The sequence below is a fragment of the Acipenser ruthenus genome, chromosome 1, assembly GCF_902713425.1.
Source record: "Acipenser ruthenus chromosome 1, fAciRut3.2 maternal haplotype, whole genome shotgun sequence".
Lineage (NCBI taxonomy): Eukaryota > Metazoa > Chordata > Actinopteri > Acipenseriformes > Acipenseridae > Acipenser > Acipenser ruthenus.
The window spans coordinates 56789127-56816816 of record NC_081189.1 but is presented as its reverse complement, the minus strand read 5'-3'; the positions used below and the strand labels follow the sequence as shown (position 1 = coordinate 56816816).

The window sequence follows — 27690 nt, the reverse complement described above, 5'->3', positions numbered from 1 at the left end:
GCCTCTGACAAGAAAGATTGAAGTGTATTATTAAAAAGTATGAATTATCAGTGCTTTCCCTGCACTGTTATGTCAGAGTGCTCCATTTGATATTTTCTATACCACGTGTGTCTGGATGTAGCCTAACTGAAAGTGTGTTCTTTCTCTATAGTGAGTCTGATTAGCCAATCAGCAACACTTGGCAGCAAGTGCAGCACTCTGCTTCCCTAATGGTCAAGAGAGAACACTGCTTATATTCCAAAGTGAATTACAGTGTGGATATATCACAGCTGTATCTGAATAATAAAAAAAGACTCCTTGTCTATTGTACAATGCCTAGGTAGAACATGCTTCAGTTAAGCTTGCTGTTTTGTAAAAACTTAACCCCAGTGTCCCTAGTTTTGTGGGTTTGTTGTCTTAACATACTGGAATTCCATATAATAGTTAATTGTTTGCTTGCATTTTTTTGTTATTAAACTATGTTTTTTTTCTCAGTTTTAACTTGGTGATTAAGAGGAGTGAAAGTTGTTTTGTAAATATGAATTGCCTTAATATACTACTTTTATTAAACGTCTAATAAAGTTAAGAGCAATATGTCTAATTTATGATTATTTTTTTGGTTTACATTATAGTTGCAGAAAAACAACAGTTTTTGTCATGAATTTAAAAGTGGGGTGGGTGGGGATTGTCTGTGGTAAAAGATACACTAAATCAGTGTCAGCTATCAGACATAAGAACACTTTTGCAAAGAAATATTCACAATGTGTGGGAGCTTTGTTTTGTGAACTGTAAGGTGTGTAACGTTATAGTGTGTGTGTAAAACAATGGTGTTTACACTGTAAAAGATGGCTCAGTGAGGTAATGTACTACACTGTAACACAGGGGATGCTTTTTTTTTATCAGAAAAGCACAGGTGTCTTGTTAATTCTAGGTTCTCAGATATGATAAAAACACAGGAACTGTGTTGTTTTGTATTAATCAATAGACAACTACTTAACAAAGCAAATCAGCCCTTTGATCCCTGAAACATAGGTTGGCTAGTCATATGCAGCATTGAATGGAGCCACTTGTGTTGCTCTTATTGGAACATCACAGAAGTGCATGCTTTGATGCTTGAGTAGCCAATATTAAACATGCTGGCATTGAGCCACCTTAGTGTTTTTATTTAAGATTCAGGTAATGGGGAAAAAAATATGTTTCTAGTAAAATCCTATATTTGTGGGTTTGTAGGGAAATATAATAATAATAAAAACATCTTCAAAAAAGCATCTCTGCATGTTATTCACAATTGCGGTAGAGCTAAAGCTAGGGTTACCTTCAGGTTAGCATTGACAACTCAGGTGTTATGCAATCAAAGCCTAAGGTCATACTGACATTGAAGGGAAGTCATGTATTACAACAGAGCAGAGGTATTCAGCCCTGGTCCGTAATGCCCCAATCCGGCAGGTGTTATTGGTGTCTTTACATCATCAATGGCTAAAGATCTGGAACACACGTTAATCTGGACTAATTAAGAAAACCAGAAGACCCTGTAGCTCCACGACCAGGGTTGGAGATAGAGGGTCATTTTCAAGTATCATTATATCCTGGGCTGTGTTAAACTCCTCCAATTGAAGACAACAGGCAGTGGTTTTGCTACAATTTATGGCTTTGGATTTGCTGTCCACTAGGAATTAGGCTGTGACCAACATAATCATTTCATACAGCGTAGGAAGGCAGAGCCAACAAATATAAATGCCTTTGATACACGTCCAGTCACCCACAAAGCCATCCAGCCTCTTTTTATTGTTTATTTGTTTGAAGTAGGAGGCTTTACCAATCAAAAATAAATTGAGATTTCTGAATTGGATGTCACTCCTTTTACATGCACTTCTTCACACCAGTCTTGATTGATTGGGACCTCTGGGGGAGCACCATGGACCTTCAAATGCCTGACTTGTTAGGACATTAATAAAGATATGTCTTTATTCAGTATTTTTTCAATTTCAGTGTGAAATATTGCTTTGCTTTGCTTTCATCATTATTTGCAGTTGCAGAATAAGATTTGAGCTGAGGCTAGCACAGTCCAGAATACCTCATTGTAATTTTGAGATTGTTCCTTGTAAGACATAAGTAGTCTTAGAGTCTTGGATCTGAAAGCACCTGCCAACTGACTACCAGCTATCAGCCATCGCTGCTGTCCTGTCAACTATACTAGAGTGGAGCTTTTTTATATTACAGAATGCATGTCAATTCTATTTGCATAACAAACTAATGTCTTAAGACAATTTACGCAAAATTACTATACAGTATTGCAAATAGTGCAGATTTTATGCACAGAAATATGTCTATTACCTTGCTGCACCACAGCGGACCCCTATTGCCCTGACACCTGCAGAGCTGTCCAGTAGCTCTCTGACATCCACAGTAGAGTGGGGTGTGATGAGGCAATTGGCTTGGACAAAGGATTGGAGGAGGCCCACTGACCTTCAGTTCTCTTGAGCTGTTGTGGAGATTGTTGCGGTAAGAGAACGTACAGTAATTCAACATTGTGTATCACGGAAAAAAAGGGGTATAAAATAATTCAGCACTAGATTATAAAGTTGCTGAATTATGCCAGTAAGTTTATATTTCCACTAACATTTCCAAACGTTTTGTTTGCTTCCTTCAACTGCAATGCAGCACTCCACAAATGAACTGTCTTGTCAATGTGACAGTACTCACTTTCCTACAAAACAGCCAGACTCGTCTACACTAAACAGATGGAAAAAAATGTCACATACAAATAGGATAAATGACCAGGCTTGTGTACCTTAGCCATTGTTATTAGATAATGCTCACAAATTGGCATTTTACAAGACAGCCTCAATCAATTTGGGCCTGTGGTTCAAACAGCTTGGTGCTGCTGTAATAAAGTACTTTCAGCTTTTGTTTTTTTTGCATCAGAACATGTTTTATTATCCTGGAGACCTTAGAACAGCATGGGAAGTCATGTGTGGAAAGCCCTTGTTTTATGAACCATTATTAAATTATAATTGTAAACACTGAATGCGTTGCTCTATTTTGGTTTGGCAGCTGGACCTGGACTAGCAGACTGATTCTCACTGTAAACCAACACATCTCAGCCAGCAGGTTTGTCATACATGTAAAAGCATAAAATACAGGTGCAAATACCTCATAGTGTTCTCCAACTGACAACTATAAACAGTAATATCACATTCTTTCAATAAAAAATAGAACAAAAAAGTACATGTTTTTTTTTTATATTAAAACAAAATATATACAGTATATATATTTTACATAGCTGTCAACATTGAGTCTTTTTCAGAATTGTCAGCTCTTTCCATCAAGTAATACTTGTTTTTTATGTTTAAAAATATATATATATACATATATATATATATATATATATATATATATATATATATATATATATATATATACACGGCGTTCCAGGTTTTGGGTCATTGGGTAATTTACTCTCCAGTTTAGACACTATGGGGGACATGTATTAAGATTGTCCGACGCAGCGCTAAATTGGTGGTGTAACTGGCCCAAAATTAATGAGGCACGGCATAAGCTAAAACCCTAAAAATGGGCTACGGTAGCACAGATAACACACTAATCTGAAAAATAGCACTTCCCCTCCAAATGGGCTACCTCAGTTGAACAATAGGTAGGTCATTTGGAGAGGCAATGACCTGTGTTGACTAAGTGTCTTGACTTTATATTATATTATTATTATACGATGGATAAAACCAAATGTACATAATGAAAAGGATATAATGAACCAAGTTTATTATACGACCAATACAAACAATTGTACATAATGAAATAGCCGGTATCAAGCTATAGTTTCATCCTCAGGGGGATCAAAAAGGGTAATGCAGACCCTAAATACTCTCCCTTCATGGTCCGGCTCCATGCCATGCATTTGGTTACTACGGCAACAGGGTCAAATTCCTCATACTTCTACATACTACTAATGTACAGTGTGTATAAAGAAAAGCACAAAAGCGTTAGTTTTGTCATTTAAGGTTTACAGTTAACATTTCTCCCGTGTTTAATATTTTGGGGTTAGAGGCAGCAAAATAGGCTATAAATGACACAGTAAGTTACACAGTTTCAATTGATGTGCCAACATAAGTTTTAAAGGTTTACAGAACTCGAAAATGTTGCTGAATTTGTCATTCAAGGTTGTTTTTAAAAAATCTATTTTATCTGCTTGTCACTTTTTTTGCAGCCAACACAGACCATTTTAAACATCTTGTTTCCAACAGAAGTTTGTTACATTTTTAAAGATTGTTTAAAGAGCGAATCGAGTTACAATGTACATTTTTGTACTGTTAACTCAGTAGCTAGGCTAAATGTTAAAAAGTTTCAGCCTTGGTTTTTGGGTGATGTTCTTTATGAACTATCGTTGATAACACATTTTAGGCAACTTACATCACAGTAGAATATCATGGGGTTTTTTTTGTTTCTTTTTAATAAAATGTCGGTTTTGTGACATTCCGTGAATTTTGTTTTTTTATTGTCATTCATGAATTTCTTTTAAAAATGACTGCTGCCATAATGCTCTTTCCTATCAGCTGCTTTCTGACTTTTTTTTAGCACCCAAATAAGACCAATTTGAAATCTGTCTTATTTGTGGACACCTACAATTTGCACATGCATATAATTAAGGCTTGACACGCCTTAAAATGCATGGCTAATGAGCAGTGGAGCGCATTGCACGGCAGAGCACATTTTGGCAGTGCTAATTTGGCCTTAATTTGCCAAAAGTGTCATGATACATATGGGGCAATTTTATGGCCGGTGTAAGCCATAAATATTTGGCAAATCACACTTATAAAACCTATTTTGTTCCAGAAATGTTGTCTACCTGTTGCAATATAAGAAGTATGTATTGTTAGTGGAATTTGATTTTGTGCCAAAAATGTTTGCGGTTTTGTTTTTTTTTCATGTGCAGCTACATGCACCAACACAGAACAGGCACCTCTACATAAATCGTAATGGGACCCATTCTGTCAGCGTGCAAGAAGTGTGTGATGTCAACAACTACATCACAAATGTGTATGCAAACTATCCTGGCTCCGCTCATGAGTCGTTTATCCTCGTTAATTCACAGGTGGAAGCTGCGTTTCAGTGGGATGACAGTCTGAGAGGCTGGTTGATAGGGGACAACGGGTATCCACTGAAGCGGTGGTTACTGACACTGCTGCTGAACCCCACGACCCCTGTTGAGCAGAACCGTACATTTAAATGTGCTCATACTGTAATTGAGTGAACATTTGGAATCCTCAAAATGCAATTCCAATGTCTCCTCAGAAGGTTAGCAATATCATCCTGGCTGGTTGTATTTTACATAACATAGCTCTCCGTAATGGATGTGATGTTGAACTTACAGATGAAAGATTAAAGGGTTTGAGGGAAGCAGATGCTGAACGTGGAGCCCCAGTGGTAGAGGTTGCAGATGCTGCAAGTGCCAGGCAGGTCAGACAAAGCCTTATAGATTACTTTTTTCTTAGCATTGCTTGAGGGGCTTGGTCATCCTCCTCACATGTTCTGCTGAACATTTTTTATTTTTTTGCGCTTTTGTCTCCTTCTTGTTTTTAGGTTTCAAAATGCCATGTGATTGACAGGTGCTCTTAAAGGGAATGTTGAATCCTTATTGATTGGCTGGGCGCAGATTTGCTATTTGATGTGCGTTAGCCCACGCATGAGGCCCGACTTCTACATCACGTATTCGTGCGCTTACGCGGCGGTTCGCTAACGCTGTCATTTTTGACACAAGCGATAGCCGCTGCGCACATATTTGCTAAATAGGGCCCTATATGAGTAAATGTATTTTGGGTGAGTAAAATGCAAGACTACCTTGAAGTCATGAGTACTTTCAATAAATATTGTGCCAGGGTATAAAGTTAAGGTCATGAAGGGCAAGGCAATGTTGCCTTCATTGGGCGTGAAGATTCCGGGGCACCAAGGCAGTTCTAGAGGGCAAAAAGGCAAAACATAAATCCAACCCAAGGACACCAAGGTGATTTCATACTCATTCATAAAACAACAAAAAATAAATACAGAGCGCCTGTTATGTTGATGAATTTTTTATTCCAACGAACACAAATCAATGTTTTCTGTGTGATTCACGCACCAGTTGTTACAAAAATAAAATATAGGTCACTTTTCCATTGTAAAAATAAAATGGTATAAAAAAATCCAATTTAAAAGCAACATAAACTTTCGTAATAAAAAATACAAAGGGTAATTTGGCAAAAAATAAATATTCAGGGTATTTTTACTAAACTCAGTCACACACCACTGACTAATACATAGTCAATGACTAGAGGCTTAGATACAGCTTTAGTGACACAGCAGCACAAACAAGCGATGTCAGTGAAGGGAAAGTTAAACCGCAGTTCATCACTAGTAGTTACGGTATTTGACAGGGCTAACAAGTGTACCAATTGATTACAAATTCAGACAATCAGGTATTGAGGTATTATTGTAAAGCAACTAGACTTACAGCTATTTATATTAAAGATAAATAAATACACAAATACTGTACATATTTTCACAACCAATTTCATACACTAATACACACATGATTAAAATGCTGTCATTGTTATTATTAATCTTATGCATAACACTCCCCCACTCCTCCTTCTCGTATATTGAATGGTTTGGTCCAGAATCAGCTTGTCTCACTGTCCTATTGCATCCGCTTAAGAGCGAATGAGACAGAGGTTTTGAAACAGAAGTGCATCCGTTTGCCAAAAAAAAAAAAAAAAAAAAGATGTGTAAGGCCTCATGTACCCTTTATTTGCTTGTTGCGATTGAGTTTTATCTTTTAAATAAATGATTAGCTTATTTTATCTACATTATTTCTTATATGTGGGTCTAAAAATAAGAACTGTTCCAATTATTACATCTAATTATAAAACACTGACACCTCAGCACAGCGTTAATACAGGTTCCCTTCACCTCTCTACATTATTCACACCTGTTGTTCCAGACCAGGCACGCTATATTCAAAATGTTTTCATTATTTCTCTCAAGAGTTTCTTACGGTTATTGTATTCTTTGCTTATTTGTATGGGTTATACACATGTATATCTCAATATATTAATAGGAGCAAAACAGTTCAATATTCTACACGTGAAGTACGGAAGCGGTGCTCTCCCTGCCCAAGAGAAGTGGGGGAGCGGCGACCCCCACGACCCTCGAGCACTACACCCCTGTTTGAGAGACTATGTAGTTTTACAGTTCTTGAAATTTACATTTGCAAAGGATTTACAGTTTTGTTCTGGACACTCGATTCAGGAAAAAAAGGGTATGCTGTTTTTAAGCATTTGGGGGTGTAATTAGTTTGTTGAGGATGGCAAATTTACCCACCCCAGTATTGATATATTTCCGAATAAATCTAAATTGACATTCATGGTATCAATGTTTAAATAGCTTTTTATGTTATCAGAGTAATTGTAGATTAGAATGTTAAGGGAAAAAAAGCCAGTATTAAAGCGTGGATTGATTTAAAATTTAATTCACAGTTAAGCACTTCAACATTCCAGCGGGCATCTATGCAGAATAGAAGCCCGCTAGATCTGGAAGCTGATTGGCTGTTTGCACTAAATATATTTGTTTTATATATATATATATATATATATATATATATATATATAATGTGTGTATGTATGTATGTAAAAAATAACCGTTTCGCGATTTGAGCATTTACAAATTATCAAAGAACAAACTGAAAAGTTAATTCGGTCATTGAGCAAATTATTTTGATCAAATTGCAAAATGGAAAATACCAAACAAGCAAAGAGTGAAAGTTGCCTGTAAAGCTTAGGACACACATGAGCGGCGCGAAAAAAAATAGCATTTTGCATATCGTTCACCATTTATTTCTACGAGACAGAACTCACATTGACTGAAAAATACAGTAGCAGAAAAGTATCGCAGCAGCAAAATTTTAGAATGCCAAAATACCGTTAATGCGATATTTTGTAGCTGAGACATTTTCATGCAGCGGCAACTTTAGCTCTAACCAATTAGATGGGGGGGGGGCTGTTGGGATTGCATGATACATCATATCTGGATGAAAAATTCAGAATATTCATCCACATGATTTGTGTGATTAATATCTTATACTACTTCATCACACACATAAGTAACAAGAAGACATGTTAATCCCAAATGACATTCAAAACATTTTGGCCTGGTTTTATTTGGTGCCTGTTAGGGGTAATACAGTTCTTGATATTTAATTCTGTAAGAAGAGAAAGTTAAGGAGGAAAAAGGAAGCGCAGAACCAGCAGGCATTTTTTTAAAAAAGCATAATGAAGGGTTGCCCTACTAAATTAACACCTCTTTCATTGCTGTTTATTTAAAATATAACTAAAATCTCAAACACAGAGTGATGCAATACATGTAAATTTCAATTTTGTTAAAATAAGTTCACTATTTATGAATGACAAGGTAGCGTTGAGATGATGGGAAACTGTTGCACAGTACAATTCCTCCCGTTTCTTTCCTGGTCCATAAATAACAATATTTTCTTTAATAAATTAACTGCATATACTGGACTTATGCTGCTAAACGGCATATAATTTAGTTTGAAATTCTTCCTCTTCTGTCTCCTCATCACTGGAACTCCAGTCCATAATTTGTGGACGTTTGTTTGTATTGGTAGGGGTATGATTTATTTTGGAACCCTCCACCACATACGTTGTTGTGTGTCCACTAATTTTGCAGAATCGCCCTGCTAGTGGTTCCCTGCCGCTCATGTGTGTCCCAGGCTTAAGCCCGCCCATCATTGCCGCCGGTGTCCCTCAGCACCAGCACATCTGATCTACAACCCATTCAAAAACTTGCTCAGCGTCAGCTGGCCCGTTCTACCACAATTCAATTTAATTCTGTCTAATCTCGTCCTGCGAGAAAATTACTCATTATCATAATTTATTATTGTTGCCATTATTTTTACTGTGTACCTTGCTCCCAGCACTAAGCAACAAGAAAGACATACTATCATTAGTTAATGAAGGGCAAACAGAGGGAGGGATGCAGTTAGACTGAGCTCAATATGAATTCCTAGAATTTTCAATCATGTTTACTGGCAGTGTCACTGTATGATTTTTCCATCTGTGAGCACCATGCCAACTGAAAAATGCTAAAAAAGAAAGAAGGAAGAAAAGCTATCTAAAGCGACAACGAAGTGTTCTAGGATTGAACTAATGTTCGGGTAATAAATGGGTACACAACAATTTGTCCCCGACAATAATAATAATAATAATATTAATGTGAACTTACAGTTGTCAAGTACTGCAGAAAGGACGAGAATAGACAAAACTAAATTGAATTGTGACAGAACAGGCTTAAAATTGCAATACTTTAAAATGCAAATCTTATAAACCCACATTTTAAGGGTTTCTAAGATAAGGGCCACTTGAAGAATCTGCAGTACGTGTTAGAATCCTTTCAACAGTCATGTCCTGGATGCAATCGGTGGAATTACTGTGATGGTATGTAGCAAACAAAACAACAGTCACGAATCAACAGCTAATCATGTCTAAGGCGCCCCACAATGGCACCTGACCATTAAAGATTGCAAAACAGTAAACAGCAGTTATGTATTCACTGTTGCTGCAGACAGATCCACAGTTAAGCCCCAGCTTTTCTTTAAATGGTTCTGGGTTTTTTTTAAAACAAGGCCCTCATGAGGACCCTGCTCAAGGTCAGTGAGTTTTCATCATGCTTGGTTGCTATTGATTTGTTTCACTACATGAATTTATAGATGTACTGTAAGCATGGGATTTGACAATGGTGGCGTTTCCATGTGTGTTCTAATTTTGCTCGAGCCAAATGAAAAATTACCCTATACATTTCGGGTTTCCATTGGCTCATTTTATTTTACTCGAGAAGACCCTCTTTTCACCTGACATCATGCAAATGAAGGGGGAAGGAGGAGGTTGATATGCAAATTATCCATGTGTTTTCACAGACAGTTTCCATGCACAGAGATACACCAGAGAATCTCACCTAGAAATCCATAGCTATCAAGTGACATCTTGTTTGAGTGAAACACTAAGCACTGTGTTAAGCTCATGTAATAAAGCTGTGATTTGTAAATACAAATGTATTGTGGTTTGTTCTTTTTTCTGCTATGTACTGTACAGTGATTTGCGATACTTTTCTATAAAAAGTGATCTATATATGCAATAAATAAATAAATAAATAAATAAATAAATAAATAAATAAATAGATGGCTCGTGCCTGGTTGTTTAATAATATGTTTTACTGCTCTTGCCCAAATTGTTTTTCAAATGTCTATTGGTGGGGTTGCATATTGTTAGTAGTGAATAATATTTCAACTAATTTATCACACAACTTATTAATTAAAGAAAAAAGAAAACAATTAATCCAGAGATATTTAATGAAACTGTCCAACCCAGCTATTGCAGATCACATGGCTGAAAACCGCTGGAGATGTAGAATTATAGAGATCTGTGTCAGACACCTTACACGTATGCTCCCAAGGCTGTCTGGATTGGAAGCAGTGGACGTTTGCATGTGAAATGCGGGTTTCCATATGAAAATGGGTGTGGATTTCCTGTGTTTTACGTCATGCTCACAGGTAAATGAGATTCCTCCTATCCCTCTCTGTGTCCGTTATTTTCGGCCACAAACCTGATCCTCTCGAGCTGTTCTTCCACAACTGCACGCGCATCGCCACTTCACATGTAAATAACCACACATGGAAACTCTCCCATTGATAGGTATTGCATCTAGTGTTTACTATACAATGTGACAAATATAAACAACACAGTAGTCTGATTTCCAAGGGAGTCTCAGGTTATTGCCATTCATTATTAATAATTATTATTAGTCATTTAGCAGATTTACAGAGACTAGGGATTGAACTATGTATCAGCAACGGTTGCTGCAGAGACACTTACAATAGGACCTCAGTTTTATGCCAATCCGAAGGACAGAGCACAAGGAGGTTCAGGGTCACACACAGTAAGTCAGTGTCTGAGCCAGGATTTGAACCGGGAACCTGGTTTCAAGCCATTTTCTTTAACCACTGGACCACCAAGCCATTCACACTAGGCAGGTACAGTACTCATTACTTTAATACAGTTATATGTATTGCTTGGCTTGACTTGTATTATAATTTAAAGCTTAAGAAGCTTTCATCGACCAGGCAAAAATGTGCACATGTGTCTAAAAACAAAACCTTTAATTAATGCAAATTATTAAAAGTCAGAACGGATAAAAACATAATTAGCAAACGGTACAGATAAGTGAAAAGCCACCTGAAATATATCAGATCTGTGATTATCTGTACAGGTTTTAATGCATAAACTACTTGAAAGGAGAATATAGTTTGAAAGAAACTGTTCTCTGGTCTATTTTTGGAAAACTCCATAGATATTGTGTGCACATTATAAGCAATACAACCTAAGTTTCAAGGTAAAAAAAAAAAAAAAAAAGGTCATAAATAAAATTCTGACAATACCGAATCTGACTTTCATTGGTGGAGTTTCCATACGTGTTTTTTTTTTTTTTTTTAACTCGAGACATTTGCTCGAGAAAAATGTCTCGTGTAAAATGCTTTTTTGGGTTTCCATTTGCTCAGTTTATTTTACTCGAGTAAACCAGACTTTTCACTCGACGTTTTTTTTTAAATCTCTTGACAGCCCTAGTATACATACTAAGTGTATGAATACAATTCAGATAGCATATCATGGATTTCTGACATGCTGTGGCTGGTCACAATGATTGACTTTACCATGTATCATAAGTAGGGCTTGAAGTTTTCAGGGTTTTATTTTTGATCACATGACACTTTAACCTTATTTTGAGACTATTCGGTTCCCTTATTAAACTCAGAAAAAGCTGTTAATTACAAAACAATGTCACTTTGTTTTACCTACATATCTTGACTGAGCCTGATTCTGTTTCGGTTAATTTTTATTTCAAATGACGTTATTTGCTCATCGCTGATCCTAATTGCATTTCATTCTTGCAGTCGTCTATTTTTTCTTTTTGTTATTGTCACTCGTTTAACAGAGTTGTCCTGACAGATTTATTATTATTATTATTATTATTATTATTATTATTTATTTCTTAGCAGGCGCCCTTATCCAGGGCGACTTACAATTGTTACAAGATATCACATTATTTTTTACATACAATTACATTATTTTTTTACACATTATTTTTTACATACAATTACCCATTTATACAGTTGGGTTTTTACTGGAGCAATCTAGGTAAAGTACCTTGCTCAAGGGTACAGCAGCAGTGTCCCCCACCAAGGATTGAACCCACAACCCTCCGGTTAAGAGTCCAGAGCCCTAACCACTACTCCACACTGCTGCCCATTAGAAGCAACTACACATATAATTTCACGGAAAGTGTAGATCTCACACTCAAATGTCAATGGCAAAAAATTCAGGATCTACATAAACAGATTAAATACATTAGTATCAACTTTTTGTTCATTTTTTATTTAGATTTAATGACTTCAAATATGTTTAGAATTGGGGCTACCTGTAATCATGCTGAGAATAGGGGCTACCTGTAATCTTGTTGAGAGTGCACTTTCTATTGCACTTGCTTCACTCACAGGCCTGACAAAGCAAAGCGTGTGAGAGAAATACACTCTCAACTTGATTAGACGTAGACACCGAATGCTTATAAACATACATCTTTCAATGCAAAATAATGAATTACTGTTGCTCTTTGTGTTTTGCTTAACACTCCCCTTGTGTACCTTTGCAAAGCATTGTATGTGCCCCCTCCAGACCTCGAAACCCTGTTGCATGTGACAGACAACTTCAGTTGTCAGCCAGGCCATAGCCACTGCCATGTTAAGTTTATACAAATACAAATCAACTATTTAAAATATGTAGCCACCAATTTGTCACATTACAAGGGCCATTGGTTTTCTATACATTTAAATAATGAAAACATGCCTAAATAGGTTTAAATTCTGGGGGGAAGAATCTTTACTTGTACAACATACTGTCAAATTATTATTATTATTATTTATTTCTTAGCAGATGCCCTTATCCAGGGCGACTTACAATCGTAAGCAAATACATTTCAAGTGTTACAATACAAGTAATACAATAAGAGCAAGAAATACAATAACTTTTGTTCAAGCAAAGTACAAGTGTGACAAACCACAATTCAATAATACAGCAGATAATAGTGATAGTGACATCAGGATATGATTAAATAGTGATAGTTACATTAGGATATGATTAAATACAAAGTACTACAGGTTAAACACTTGGCAGATTACAGTATTCTGAAGTACAGGATTAAATGCAAATTGCTGCTTGATTCCCTGTCATGACATATCTAGATCTGTCACAGGACATCCAATAATTAATTCTCCCTGATTATTCCTGAATGATAACAACAACAAAAAAGCCCCAAACATTTCAGTTTGTTCACTACTGGCTAGTCACCTTGGTTTTAGAATCTGCCTAGAACCCATGAATCATCAAAATGAAACCTCCCAAATGTCATATTTCTGAACCACAATCAAATCGTATTACCAGAAATACAAATTAATTACAGGAGCCTCGTCCCTGTGAGGGCATGGAGCCAAATGTACTTGGTAAACTCCTCTGTAGTGTTATTCCAGCTCACATCTGGCAGTATGGGTCAGGCTAGACTTGACACTCAGTATATCACAAAGTCATAATTTTTAGCATTTCCCTTAAAAAAACTCTCAAAACATTGACAGAATCTGAAAGCCTGGATGATTTATTTCTGTGTACTATTGTGGTCTTTGTTAGGAAAAGGACTTGGTAATATTGTAAGCATTAGTCTCTCTGGGTTTCTACTGTTTCAACAGAAGCTGGTGATCACTTCTTAGCCCACATTTTTCTGACTTTTTCAATAGCCAATACCCTTGTGGTATTTTTGAGCCAACAACACCCATCATTTACATTCCTAATATAAAAGCACCCAATTGGTTAAGGCTAGGAAACTCAACGGCTTTGATTTATGTAACAGAATGGATATGCAAAGTCAAGGAAAGCAATGTTGCAAAGTATAATCTGCATAGATTCAAACTGGAATAAAACTGTTTTAAAATTATAACCTTAGAAAACTACCCCCTGTTCATTTTGTATATTTAGAAGTAGATTTCCAGCTCGGTGTGGCTAGGTTAGAAGGGAGGGGCATATTTATCTCTGAGATTGCAGAGTCAGCCTGGGGCCATGGGGAACTGGGATCCAACCTTTTCAGTGTTCTCCTGGGGGGGTTGAGAGCAGAAAAAGGAAATTGAGAAGGACCCCCCCTAAGGACAGCAGTTGGGTCCTGAGAGTCACAATGAAAAAAAGCAGACTGGACCATCTTACAGCTGCAGTACTGATATAGCAATATGTTGTGTCTAAAGAATGAAAAGTAGAGATATAATGGAAATAGAAATTATGATTTTCCAACATGCCAAAAAAGACCACATTTACTCTAACATTACACATTAGTTTATACTAAGGTATGGTTAGGATTTTGGTTTACATAAGTAGCTATTTCTGGGTCGTTTTGTTGACATGCCTAGCTAAATAATAAATCTCCAGAAAATGTGGGTTGAATAAATACCATTTTAAGTGGCAGCGCAAGAATATAGTTTAAGAGAGTGATGAACCTCAAATTGCAATACCAGTGTGTTTAAAACATAACATAGTAATATATATATATATATATATATATATATATATATATATATATATATATATATTTTATTCATTTCATAACATTTTCTAGCAATTGAACAGGTGCAGGCAAGGATCGTTTGCAAGAGTGGCAGTGGCTGGTTGTTACACAAGCCATGAATAAAAGCCATGAATAAAATTCATTAAATATTTTGATGTGTTCGACAGATAATTGAGAGCTTCAAAGAGACAACTTCAGTGGAATAATCAAGTCTGAAGCCATAATCAGATTAGGACTAGGCTCCTGCTTTCAGATCCAATTGCCATGGTACAAGGGCATAGTACTGTGTTCTACTTGGGATACCAAAAATGACTCCTTGCCACTGAACCTTTCTGGGTCTTTTTGAGACAGAAACAGAATACATTTTAAAACAAAGATGTTTCACTTGCACATTTCCTGTTTAGCATGCCTTATTGCGCACCAATAAAGCTAGGAATGTATTTCCCTTAAAGCCTGTTAGACTGATTAGACTATCACATTTCCTGATTATTCAGCAGCTCCTTGGTGTGGCAACAAAAAACGTTTTTTTGGAGTTTCTATAGGAAAGTTTGAAATGATGGTGCCATTGTGATTGCCAAGAGTGTGTGAAGGTGCTGGAAAATGTCAATGTATTGTAAGAAATGACAGCTGTGAGTTACAGCTTTTTTATTGTTGTGTATATAGTTTTTAATCCCCCGTAGACTTTCAGAGATATTATTCAGGAATTAGGCACATTTCTTGTAACTACACTTTTTTGGCAACTGTATTATCAGTGTCATAACTTGCAGTTGAAGGACAGTGATATAATAAAGCTGAGAAATGTGTTTGCAATTTGTTTGCTACTGTCTGCTTCAATTCCTGCAGGCAGATAATGCAACACATTTAGGAGATTTTTATAATCAGTCAAAACTATTACAGTTTATGTAACTCAAATACTGTACACAGGACAACATAATTGTAAAACAAGTCACAATGAACAGAGCCAACCTGGTGCGAGATGTGTGGATTTAATTAACATAATTCTGTACTTGTATTTCAACTTAATGGCAATTTTATACTATTATATATGATTTATTTGTCCCAGTGTGTGTTAATAAATTGTCCCCGTCTGTGGGTGGAGCAGCAAAAATCTTGTCAAGAGAATTGAGGTCAATCCTCCTGCTCTTTTCCCACAAGCTCTGTGGTGATTTTTAGCATCAGTACAGCAGACATGACTACAGTGATATGTCTCATCTAAAGACTGCCCCTCTTACAGCAGTGTTTTAACACACACACAATGCTACAGTGTCTGGGACTTGATTTACTTCTGCCCAATGCCTGGCAAGCTTGCTACCCCAACAGGCATCCGACAACTTACAGTATAACTCAAATGAGCACTGTAAGTGTTTCTAGTTTACTGCATATACTACAACTATCAGAGGCTGTAAACTAAGCTAATGGGACTCAGGTTATTCTGTCTTAAATCCATATTGTTTGATAAAGTATAACAATTATTCCAGGCAAGCTTTTCAACCTTTCTTTGTTAAATGTGTTGCATGTATCCCACACACCAGCCCTGTTTCACAATACTGTATTATACTACTGGGTTTGGGTGGGGAGAGAATGCCTTGTAATCTATAGCAACTACAGTAAAGCTGCTTTTCAAGATACCTGCATTATTGGCCTTCATATAAAAAAGCTGAAGGAATTCAATTACTGTTGCAGTTTTGTTATATCATAACTGAAGCTAACTTGCAAAAGTGAGGAACAGGTTTTATATATATACTGTAAGAGAGCAATACATGTCAGGTGTACCATTTGCATAGTAAATCAAGAAGTTGCTTCATAAAATAATACTAAAAACGTCTTTAAAAGTCTCATTGCAGGAAACTAAAACCAATGGTTTGTAGCACCTGTAATTGCTCTTTACAAAAGGAGATACATTCCTTTTAGCCTATAGAATTTTTTTTACTGCACTCCCTCAGGTGATTATGAATATATTGAGGTCATAAAGTGACAGATATTCATTGTAATAACTGTATTTTTTTATTTTGTCCATAAAACAACGAATGGCTGTTTAAAATGGCCGATACCTGACCTCTTTTAAAGGTCTGTCCCAAAAAACATCCTGCAAATAAAGTTGGCTACTGGCATAAAAATTACATTACAACTTCTGTTCTTTAGTTCAAATTTAAAATGTGAAGTAGCAACATTTTCCAAAGCTAAATTTATTAATTATTTTTAATGACTCTTATTTGGGTCATGCCCAAAATATTCTTTTTCAGTATTTGTGCTGCCTTACTGCATCACAAAGCACAAATCACGTTTATATGCAGCACAGTCACTCGTACAGAACGTCCTGCAGTATTAACAAGAAACACATTACTTTAGCTTTGCTCTATTTTGTGTTGTCTATAATGAAGTAATCTATTTTTATGCATAATCCTTATTGTTTTGATATGTTTCTTCATACAGTATGGGTCCAAAATCAACTTTTACTCAGGAGTGTTTGCCAGGAAAAGAAAATGTCAGTGATGGGTATCATAATGCATCCAGACCATGCTCTCTCCTGCAACAATGCTTGTTTTCTGTTCCCACAAAGCATTCATTTTAATCAGCTCTAGTATTTTAGCAGTTCTATGTACAATATGATGCTGATATGTAAAAAAAAATCTTTCTCTTGACAAATGCTCCAGAGTAAAAGTTGAAATCTTTTTTTTTTTTTTTTTTTTAGTCGTTGCCAATCATTTTTTATTATTTTCTTATTTTATTATGTTCAGCTCACTGCTACCACCCCTGCGCTGACTCGGGAGGGCGAAGATGAAGCGTGTGCCGTCAGCCGACCGCTTTTTTTCACACTGCGGACTCACCATGCAGCCACCCAAGAGCTACAGCGTTGGAGGACAACGCAGCTCTCGGGCAGCTTACAGGCAAGCCCGCAGGCGCCTGGCCAGACTACAGGGGTCGCTGGTGCGCGGTGAACCGAGGACACCCTGGCCGACCTAGCCCTCCCTCCCCCCGGGCGGCGCTCGGACAATTGAGCGCCGCCCCCTGGAAGTTCCCGTCCTCGGTCAGCAAAGGAATAGCCTGGACTCGAACTCGCGATGTCCAGACTATAGAGCGCATCCTGCACTCCACGAGGAACTCCTTTACTGGATGCGCCACTCGGGAGCCCCTTTCCAGATGATCTTTGACCCATAATACGAAAGCAATCAGGATTATGAATACAAATAAAGTACTTTAGAAAGCTAAAGAAACGATGAAAAGTTACTGCTATTGATAAAAACATTATATAGCAGATGAAAAGTTGCTGGTGCATCATCTGTAGTTGAAACTCCATTGGTCTAGCTGCAATCAGACCATGGGACTAGCAGTAAAGGTAACAGGTTGCAGCAGTTTAGCGTTTGACTCCCTCTTTACTTTGCTAACTGACTTACACATCAAAAAAAACAAGACTGTGAACAGGTGGCTGAGCGGATACAGGTGCAGAAGTGATGCAGTATGTGAATGAAACAGACAGAGAGATTTGTAATCCGTTTGGAAAAAGGCTTTATTATATTTTCCAGGTCTGGCGACCAAACAATAATCCCCCGGCAATACACAACAATGTGTACTGCATGGGATAAATAATAAGGGGATTGCAGTCCCAAATAATAAACAATATCCGCCCCACAATAATACAAACACGGTCACCAGTCCTGGGTGCGTGCAGTAGTGCTCGTGGTGAGTGATACAAGTTTATATTTGTGACAGTGGTGAAGTGGTGTTCTGGCTTTGTGCTGGCCCTCGGTGACAGCTCCGGAATCGTGTTAGCCGTCTATTAATTCACAAGATAATTACAGACAAACAAACAAAACACTTATGGTTTCACAACTAGGGGTCTCTCGCAGTCCTTCTAGGTTCAATGCATAAACCAAGTGAAGGAACAGATTGCGATTCTCCGCCCCCTTTTATGCTGTCACACATGACCCCTTGGTAAACGAGTGCAACCGCCTCTCCAATCTGCGACTGCCACGTCATTTCCCTTCCGGGTCAATGCGTTCTTGCAACGGAGTCCCGCCCCGTTTCTAGCGGGCAGACTTCCCTTGAACCCTGGGAAAGAACTGTCAGGCCAGCCCGTCTAGGGGACTGTTCTCGCTACTTAGCACTCTCACAGTTCGGGAGGGAGATTTACAACCAAGAATCATTGTATTTCTGTCACAAAGACATATTAAAAACTGTAAATTAATGAATCACCTCTATACTGTAATAACCATATTATTTGCCAAACTGAATTAACCACATTTGTGAATGATCAAATTGTGACTCCTTTAAACACAACATGTTATTCTCCACAGTCATTAGAAAAGAGTGAAAGAGTACTAAAGCACATGAAAGTGTAAAAACAAATTTTCTGAGATAAAAAAATGTATATGAGAAAGCAAGTAAGTTCTGAAGAGTTACTTTATAGTTTTATCCTGTTAAAATGATTTAATTCCTCTCTGACAATTCATCTTAGAGCTTGCTTCAATATAGACCTTTTAAAATTGCTGGCCTACAACTTTTATTTCAGATACTGGGTTTGACATTCATCAATTTCTTTGTACCTAATAATTAGGGCGTCTGATTTTCGGGTTTTACCCGATTTCTCCAACCCCCCCCCCCCCCCCCCCCCCCGAATGCTTTTTTCTGCATTCGGGTTAGACCCGAAAACGTATTCTGTGTGAAAAGGTACTGTGTGTTTTGGTATTTTATGCCAGGTAAACAGCTTAGCTGTCCTGCACGATAGTCAGGGAACCTGCATAAATGTGTAGTAAGTGCTCGGAAGAGCTAGGTGTTTATTTTTGTTTTGTTTGTTTTTTGATTATTTTGTTTTTTAAAATAAAAGTGCACAAATAAAGCACTGAAAAATCAAGTTTCAGTTTCTGGGTCACGTTTTTATAGGGGCACGAACACAAAATAAGGCCATCTTGGTCACTATATATATATATATATATATATATATATATATATATATATAATTTTGTCAGTGTATGTGAATGTATAATTTTATTGCTTTTATTTAACAATATGAAATGATAAACTGAAATTGCAAGCCCTTGTCTAAGTGTTACATTTGAAATGTGTAACACTAGAATTAACTAAGTGTTGAAATGATTATTGTATAATAAAATGGTATTCACTATTCTGTTGAATTGTTCTGATTCTGGTTTTGTTGACAAATCAACAGTTTTCTGTGGTTTTGTAGCATAAACTGTGGATTTGTTAATCAACAATTTATCTGCCCCGCACTCCCCCTCTCTTCAAAGCCACACATCCACTTTTAGTTAAGATTTGTAGAATTAATCAATTAAAAGATCAAAGGGTGACATCACAGAAATGTGTTAAATGCATTTAATCTAGTTTGTTTTGGCTGATGCTTATTGTTGCAAACTACTGATACTGTCTGAATGTAAATCACTTTAAATTGTATTGATTCTCTGCTTACAGATGGGACTGTGAAATAATGTCTGCATTTTTTTTCTGAAAATCTAGTATATTGTCAAAGCCTACAACACCTGTATAAGGTGTATAGTGAAAGTTTCTGCCATCATTTGGAGTGCATGGTCTTGTTCAATTTTCAGTGTCAGAATCTGACAGTTTTTAACTTTTTAACCAGAAGTCACTGTGATTTGCTGTGCTGAATATGAGACGCAGGAATGTCTCAATGTGACATACTGTAATGCTCAAAACTATTATCAGTGTATGTCGCAGTGCAACTGCCAACTTGGAAACCATCTGCATAGAAATATAAGTTTGTCATAGATCTGGTTATCTGGAATTGTCTGTTCATGATTATGACTTGGACACTAGGTTTAGCCTGGAGAGGAAACCTCTGTCCTCTAATATACATGTTGACATTTAATTGTCAAGTAGAGAAATATCATGGATTTGTAAAACCCTTTCTGCTACTGTGATTTGTGATAGTGCTAATTAATTCTAAGTGATGAGCCAGTTCATTTACATAACACAATGAGCATAATTACAATGTTTAGTAACTATTTTATTTGTATTGTGTCCCTCACAAACTGGCTTTTCATTGAATTCAGCTAATACATACAATGCAGTTGCTTGTTAGTTAAACACCCACTGAGACATTTTCAGCTGTTGTTAACAGAAAACAATTGGCTACCAATCCATCATGGGAAAACACCAAAAGAAAGGTTTAACTGACAAAAAATAAATAAATAAATAAATAAAAAATCTACTGTTTTCAGTTGTCTTGCCTTAAAAGGTCTTTAGAAAACTTTTTCTTGGGCAATTTTGTGGAGACATATTGAGTTGGGGAAGATCTAAGATCTTTAAGCCAAAGTTAAGTTTAGAAGTAGTAATAACCTTAAGGACATGTTCACATACTTAAATTCCTTCTAATTTACTCGTTCTTAATAGTATAACAGCATATTCCTTTAAAAAAAAACAGTTCTACAGAAAGTGTGTAAATTATCTCTGCATTGCTGACAAATAACATTTGGTAAGCAATAGAAAAAGCATTTAGAGAAGTGATTCATGCAGTAATAAAGAAAATTGAACTGAATGAGTTTTGTGGCTGGATATCTATGAGTTTAGGAAAAAAATTAAATAAAAGCAATAAGATCAATAAATCGGTAAAAGAGGTTAAGGAAATTGCGGAGAGACTATACAATAAAGGAATTATATCAAAAGAATTAAAAAAATACATGCAGCCACATAATGCAAGAACAGGCCTAGCAAGAGGAAATCCTAAAATGCACAAAGAAAATCACCCTATGTGAATGATAGTCAGCACGATTGATAATCTAACACACATAATAGCTGTAATAGCAGAAAAACAACTTAGGTCGCACGTTGAGAAATTACCAAGCTATGTTAAGGATACAACACAGTTTTTAAAAAGACTTGAATCACTCAAACACAACCTTCCAGAGAATACAATTTTATTTTGCATGGACATAAAATCCTTGTACCCAAGTGTCCCTCGTAAAGAAACTTTAGAAGCTTGTCAAAAAGCACTAGATAATAGACTAGATAAATCAATACCAACAGCAGAGGTGCTGAACATAGTTTTAGAAAACAGTTATTTTACATTTGTTAATAAGAATTACAAACAAAACGATGGTACAGCAATAGGACCTAAATTAGGAATGCATTTTGCCAGTACATACATGGGGAAATGGGAAGAACAATTACTTAGAAAATTTGGAAATACAGAATACATTCGGTTTGTAGATGATATTTTGGGGGTTTGGACACATGGAGAAGAATCTCTTTTCCAGTTTCATAAAATGGCAAATGAAATAGACAGTAATATTAAGGTGGACCTTCGATGGTCAAGAAAAGAAATATAATTTTTAGATACCATAGTAAAACTTGAAGAAGGTTCAATTGAGACTGACCTCTTCTGTAAACCTACTGACATGCACCAGTATTTACACATGTCCTCTGCACATCTGATACACACTAAAAGAGCATCCCAAAGGGTCTAGAAATAAGAATACGAAGAATATGCTCAAAAGAAAGTGACTATGTAAAACAAAGAAATATATTAAAAACACATCTTAGAAAAAGAGGATACAAAGAAAGAATTATAGAGACGGGGTTAAGAAAAGTGGATAAACTAAAAAGAGATGATCTACTAGATTATAAAAATAGAGATAAAAAAGGTCAAAAGAGTCCCATTAATAATGACTTACTCTCAACTTTTGCCCAATATTTCTAAAATAGTTTGGAAACACTTGCGGATTCTACATAATTTAGAAAAATTAAAAAACGTGTTTCTTAAGGCCCCAGTTGTAGCATTCAAAAGAGAAGCTAATTTAGGTGATATTTTAGTTCACAGTAAACATAAAAGAATAATTGACAAAATAGGTTCTATGAACATGTGCACCAGTAGATGTAAAGTGTGTAAATACATGGACAAAAGTAAAAATATAATTAAACATAAGAACACCACATATCCACTAAAATCTAATACCTACTAAAATAAACCTAAAATAGCAATGTTGTTTATGGAATAGCCTGTGAAAAATGTGATGAAATCAAATATGTTGGAGAGACTGGAACCACTTTATATAAAATAATTCAGAACCACCTTTCATTAATTAGAAATAAAAAAATGAATGAACCAATAGTACAGCACTTCACCAGTCAAGGACATGACATAAATGATGTAAAGTTTGTAGTATTAGAACAACTAAGATTAGACAATGCGACATATAGAAGAATAAAAGAAAGTAAATGGATAAATAGACTGAACACGATTATGCCAGCGGGACTCAACAGAAAAGAATGAACTAATAAACTTCAATAAATATATAACATTTAAATATTTTATATATACATCATGTAAGAATAAATCATGGGTTTGAATGTAAACAATAACAAGTAGTTGTCATGCCGTCAAAAACCTATAAATACCTCCAATGTTTTGATTCAAACACAGGCTCCCTTGAGAAAGATATGTACAACATATCGAAACGTTGGGCAGCTGGCTCTTTGAGCTAAAATATATATATATATATATATATATATATATATATATATATATATAGTAGTAAATTAAGATGTTTAGCCTAGTCTTATTTAATGAAAAAGAGGTTAGTAGCAGTACACTAAAATAAAGCTTGACATCACAATTGGGGACTACTGCTTACAGACGTGTCAACCCATAAGTGTTCATACCAGTGAGACCCCTGCTGAAAAACCTTAACCTGACCACTAGATTTTTTTTTTGTTTAGTTTTGGGGGGGGTGGGGGGGGGTTGCTCGTGACGGATCAAGATTTTTGCACATGGCTGACCGCTACGCCACTGACCTAGACTTAAGGGCTATGCACACCGGGGGCGAAGCAAACCACACGAATACAGCACGAGTACATAAAAAAAAAACACAACTGTAGCTAGTCATGAAAAGAAAATACTGTCTGCTTTTGCTCCTTTTGTGGAGACAAACAAAGCAATAGTCTGGGTACACCACACACTAAAGAAATGACATTTAACAGTGAATGTTTATATGTGATCTGGTTTAACATGTAAATTATTCAAAAAGAATACATCTACACATATTTCTTTGTAAATACTGAATTAATTGAATATACTTCTTTTATTGATTTTCATTTTAAATAAAATCTTCAGTTTGTGTGTAAATGTGATTATTAATATTGGTCAACGTTATTAAAACAAATAAGCATCATTTTACAGAAATACGAAACCAGTGTGTGGCGATCCCCGTCACTTTGAAATAAAGAGAGATAGACATACCTCAATATCCAATTGTTCTGTTATTTCTTACCATATGACGTCTTTCTTTTTATTGTCTTTATAACCACTGACACTGGCATCATAAAGAACATTATATTTTTCGACTTTATTAATTAAATTCTCTTTGATGTCCATTTCCCTTTTATTTCTATGGTAATTTCTGCGTGAACGAGACAGTGACAGCCTGACAGCCTCTCCTTCAACTCTGTCCGAGTAATGACGTGTTGTGTACAGAAACATAGAAGGTTCGCGCAGACAAACTGTCAGTTTGACACAACAAGGCAACTCTATCTTTGGAGTAAGGGGAGAGTTTGCGTAGCAGCTATAGGAATATAGGATGGTAATGTACACCTCTTCATGGTGACCCCCCTTCCCCCCGCCAAAATGAAATAATAAGCTTGGACAGTTATATTGGATTTACCGCTGCATCATGTATAAAGGGCTTCGCAGCCTCGCAAACAATAACAAACTTATGCACAAAGGTGAGAATCCATTGCACAGCCGTGAGACTCTCAGAATTGTGAAAAAACACGAGTAAACCTTGAGACTTGACATCCATGTGCTTGGAAAAAAGAAATGGCTTTTTCTTTTAACATTAGTCTGTTTTTTATTCTACAGTTTGTAGACCTGGATTCTTCAGGGCCTCCCTTCAGAGCCTAACTTGCAGTAAGTGTCCTCCACACAGCTACACATACGTCACGGCATCCACTTCCTGTGAATGTGAGGACAGCTACTTTAGGAGGGACACTGATCCGACCAACATGGCCTGCACAAGTAAGTCCCCTGACTCAATAGCTTTGCGGAATATCTCATGAAGGAACAATGTGTCATTCAGATTGTTCAGCACAGGTTAGTGAAGGGACTAATAAAATGCATACTCTATGGCTACTCAAAGATGTTAAGACACATTTGTATTACAGTGTTTATCCTCTTCCATCACCATATAGTCTGCTGTGCATAACGATTTTTTTCAGTCAGTTTTATTTACACAATAGCTGACATATAGGGGGTTATTTTCAAAGGAGATCCGCTGGAGGATAGCGCTATACGTCATTATTTCGAGTTTTTTCTGCACCTCTGTTTTTCCCACTGGTTGAGTATTTTGTAAAACTATATGAAACACAGCAGGAATCTATCCGCTAGTTTGGGTCATTAGTTATTCAGACGTTTTCTTTTTGCCGGAATATATAACGATCTAAGAATCTGTATGTATTTTCCAAAGACCAAAGTGGTGGATACTTTAAACTTTCACCAGATTGCTTTCCGCCTGCTTCAGAATGGTCAATACTACTATCCACCAGTATAAAAAGAGTTCAGATCGAGTCACTCTGACTTTCAACATGGATCCTGTGTTAGTAGCAGCTGCTATTATCATTGAGGAAACACAAGAAAATCGAAGGAGAAGGGGGAGCGTTTATAGACAGCATAATTTTAGGTAAAGAATACATTTTTTGCATTTGAAAACAGTGGCACTGGAACAATTTTTAAAGAGGCGGTTCTAAATGCCTTATTACAAGCTACCTTCTTTAACATGTCGGTCTAGGCTTGCACATACTGTACTCCTTTTAAGAAGTAATATCAATGTTCAAAACTGTGAAAATAATGGAAAGCAGTCTTGCTTATGTATTTGTTTGCATTAATAAACAACAATGACTTGATCCCTAAGAAGAGATTGTGGTAACAATGCAAATGTCAGATATGAAGGCTAATCACATCTTTAAATTAAAGCAGCAGAACACTCAATTGTATGAAAACAATGTTCCTGTTGCAGTTTGGGTACACCTCCAATAAATTAAGCTGCAGATATATAAAAACAATTATTTTTAACACAGTCATTCAAACTAAACAGGCAAAACAGGTGCTTATGAATGTCATCTGCAAACTTTGTTGTAAAGTTCATTATGCTTCTTGTTTTGTATTCTGATAAAAATGTATATATCAAGTGTAAGTAGCCTACATGACAGTATTGAAATATTTTCAAAATCAGTAACTATTTACAAACATAAACCTTTCCCACATATCCCACTGTATTATATGATTTTAAGCATACAGCTCAACCTTCAGTGAATGTACAAAAGCTGGGGCAGCAACAAAGTCGGCTTTCTAATAAACTGGAATAATGTATCTCTAAACAAAACTATGTAGCCCATACAAGGTAGTTATTATACTGAGGAAAGAGTTGACATCAATAATGGTGTGAAATATCTTGCAATGCAAATCTCCAGATCTTTTTTGTACTTATATACTTATATAGGGGACTTATATAGAGTTCTCCATTCCGGCCGCACCTCCTGCCCCAAACTCAGATGCTTCCTCCAAGGAGTGTCAGAGATTCTCTGCAGGACGTCAGCATGCCTCACCCTCACACACACCCTGTACAGCTCCGTCCTCTCACACACTGAGAAAGAGAAGCTACCGAGTCTGACACAATGCAGCAGTTCTCCTTCTTCAATGTGTGTTTGTTTCAGTGCAGAATCAGTGAGGGGAAAGGGTCCTCTGGCACATTAAAACCCAGCTCAACACTATCCAGCCTGCACACCATTTGAGGCGGCAACACTGAGCATAGCTGACTTAGGAAATTTCCCGCTACTCATACTGAATGCAGCCCCAGCCATGCCGCCACAGCCTCAGGCAACTCCAGCCAACCAGTCCAGGTCCCAGTTTGGCCACTCCTGCCCGCACCATAATAGTTATGAAACTGGGTGATTCCAACACTTCCAGCTTCAAATCTGGATTATTAATCAGGGGCTCCCCCAGACACCAGTACACACTATTTGCTTCCACATCCCATTCCACTCTGAACTTCCAGGTATGCAGCACACTCCTATAAAACTGTGGAAGCTGTGAAAAGTCCAGTCTTTCAGTATCTAACTAAAAAGGTGCCTATCATAACCCAACCTTCCCACTCTCCTCAGAAAACTGAAAGCCTGAGGCCTCCAGCTCAGCGGCTCTGTGGAGAACAGCAGCTTCTGCAGAGCCTGCAAGCAGAAAGTTCAACTCTGCTCACCAGATCAATGAGCCCCTGTTCCTCCCGGGACAGGTACAACACCCTTTGCCTCAGCCAATGCAAGTCGTCCCAAAAAAACTAAAACAAAAGATTCTGAAACAGTTCTGCAGGTGGCTCCATGCAAGCCATACGGTGCCACAACATGGAGGCTACCAAGTTATTTATAATTAATACTCTATATGAGAGCAGGGGAAGCAACCAGTGACACTTTTGTAACCTGCCCCTCACCTTCTCCACCACACCTTCCCAATTAATTTGGAGCTCTTCCCTGTCTGTCCACAGGAACACCCCCATACACCACCCCCCAACTCCACTGCAGCCCCTCTGGTAACCCCGGATACGCTTTCAAAAGCCTCTTGACACCGGCACAGAATCATCACATCGTGTTGTCTAGCAATGAAGACAGTGATGTCATCAGCGTACGCTGTCACTCTCACTGGCTCCATTTGGCAATTTAGCACTGATATTCCACTTATTACCACTTATTACCAGCCTATTACCAACAGCTCAGTGGCTAATGAATAGAGCATTCCTGACAGTGTGCAACCCTAACATACCCCCCTGTGCACTGGGAATGGAGAACTCAAAGAACCATTTATTTTTAATACATTAAAAATGTTACTATAAAAAAGTCAAATTTGGGATATAAAAACAGGTCCAAAACCAAATGCTTCTAAAATTTTTAAAAGATAACTGTGATCAACCCTATCTAAGACCTTCGCTTGATCCAGCTTGGAGCTAGGCCCACCTTCATCCTATCATCTTCTTTCATCAATTA

The 27690-nt window shown here is 36.9% G+C and overlaps 1 protein-coding gene across 2 annotated transcripts in view; it reads left to right on the top strand.

Annotated features, from left to right (window-relative positions):
* The window catches only part of LOC117421291 (ephrin type-A receptor 5-like), a 195212-nt gene that overhangs the window by 87123 nt on the left and 80399 nt on the right, over positions 1–27690 (top strand). For both annotated transcript variants that reach the window (XM_059026363.1, XM_059026353.1), the window contains exon 4: positions 24524–24679. In XM_059026363.1, coding sequence (XP_058882346.1) covers positions 24524–24679 — 156 coding nt within the window. The remainder of the gene's footprint in view (positions 1–24523; positions 24680–27690) is intronic.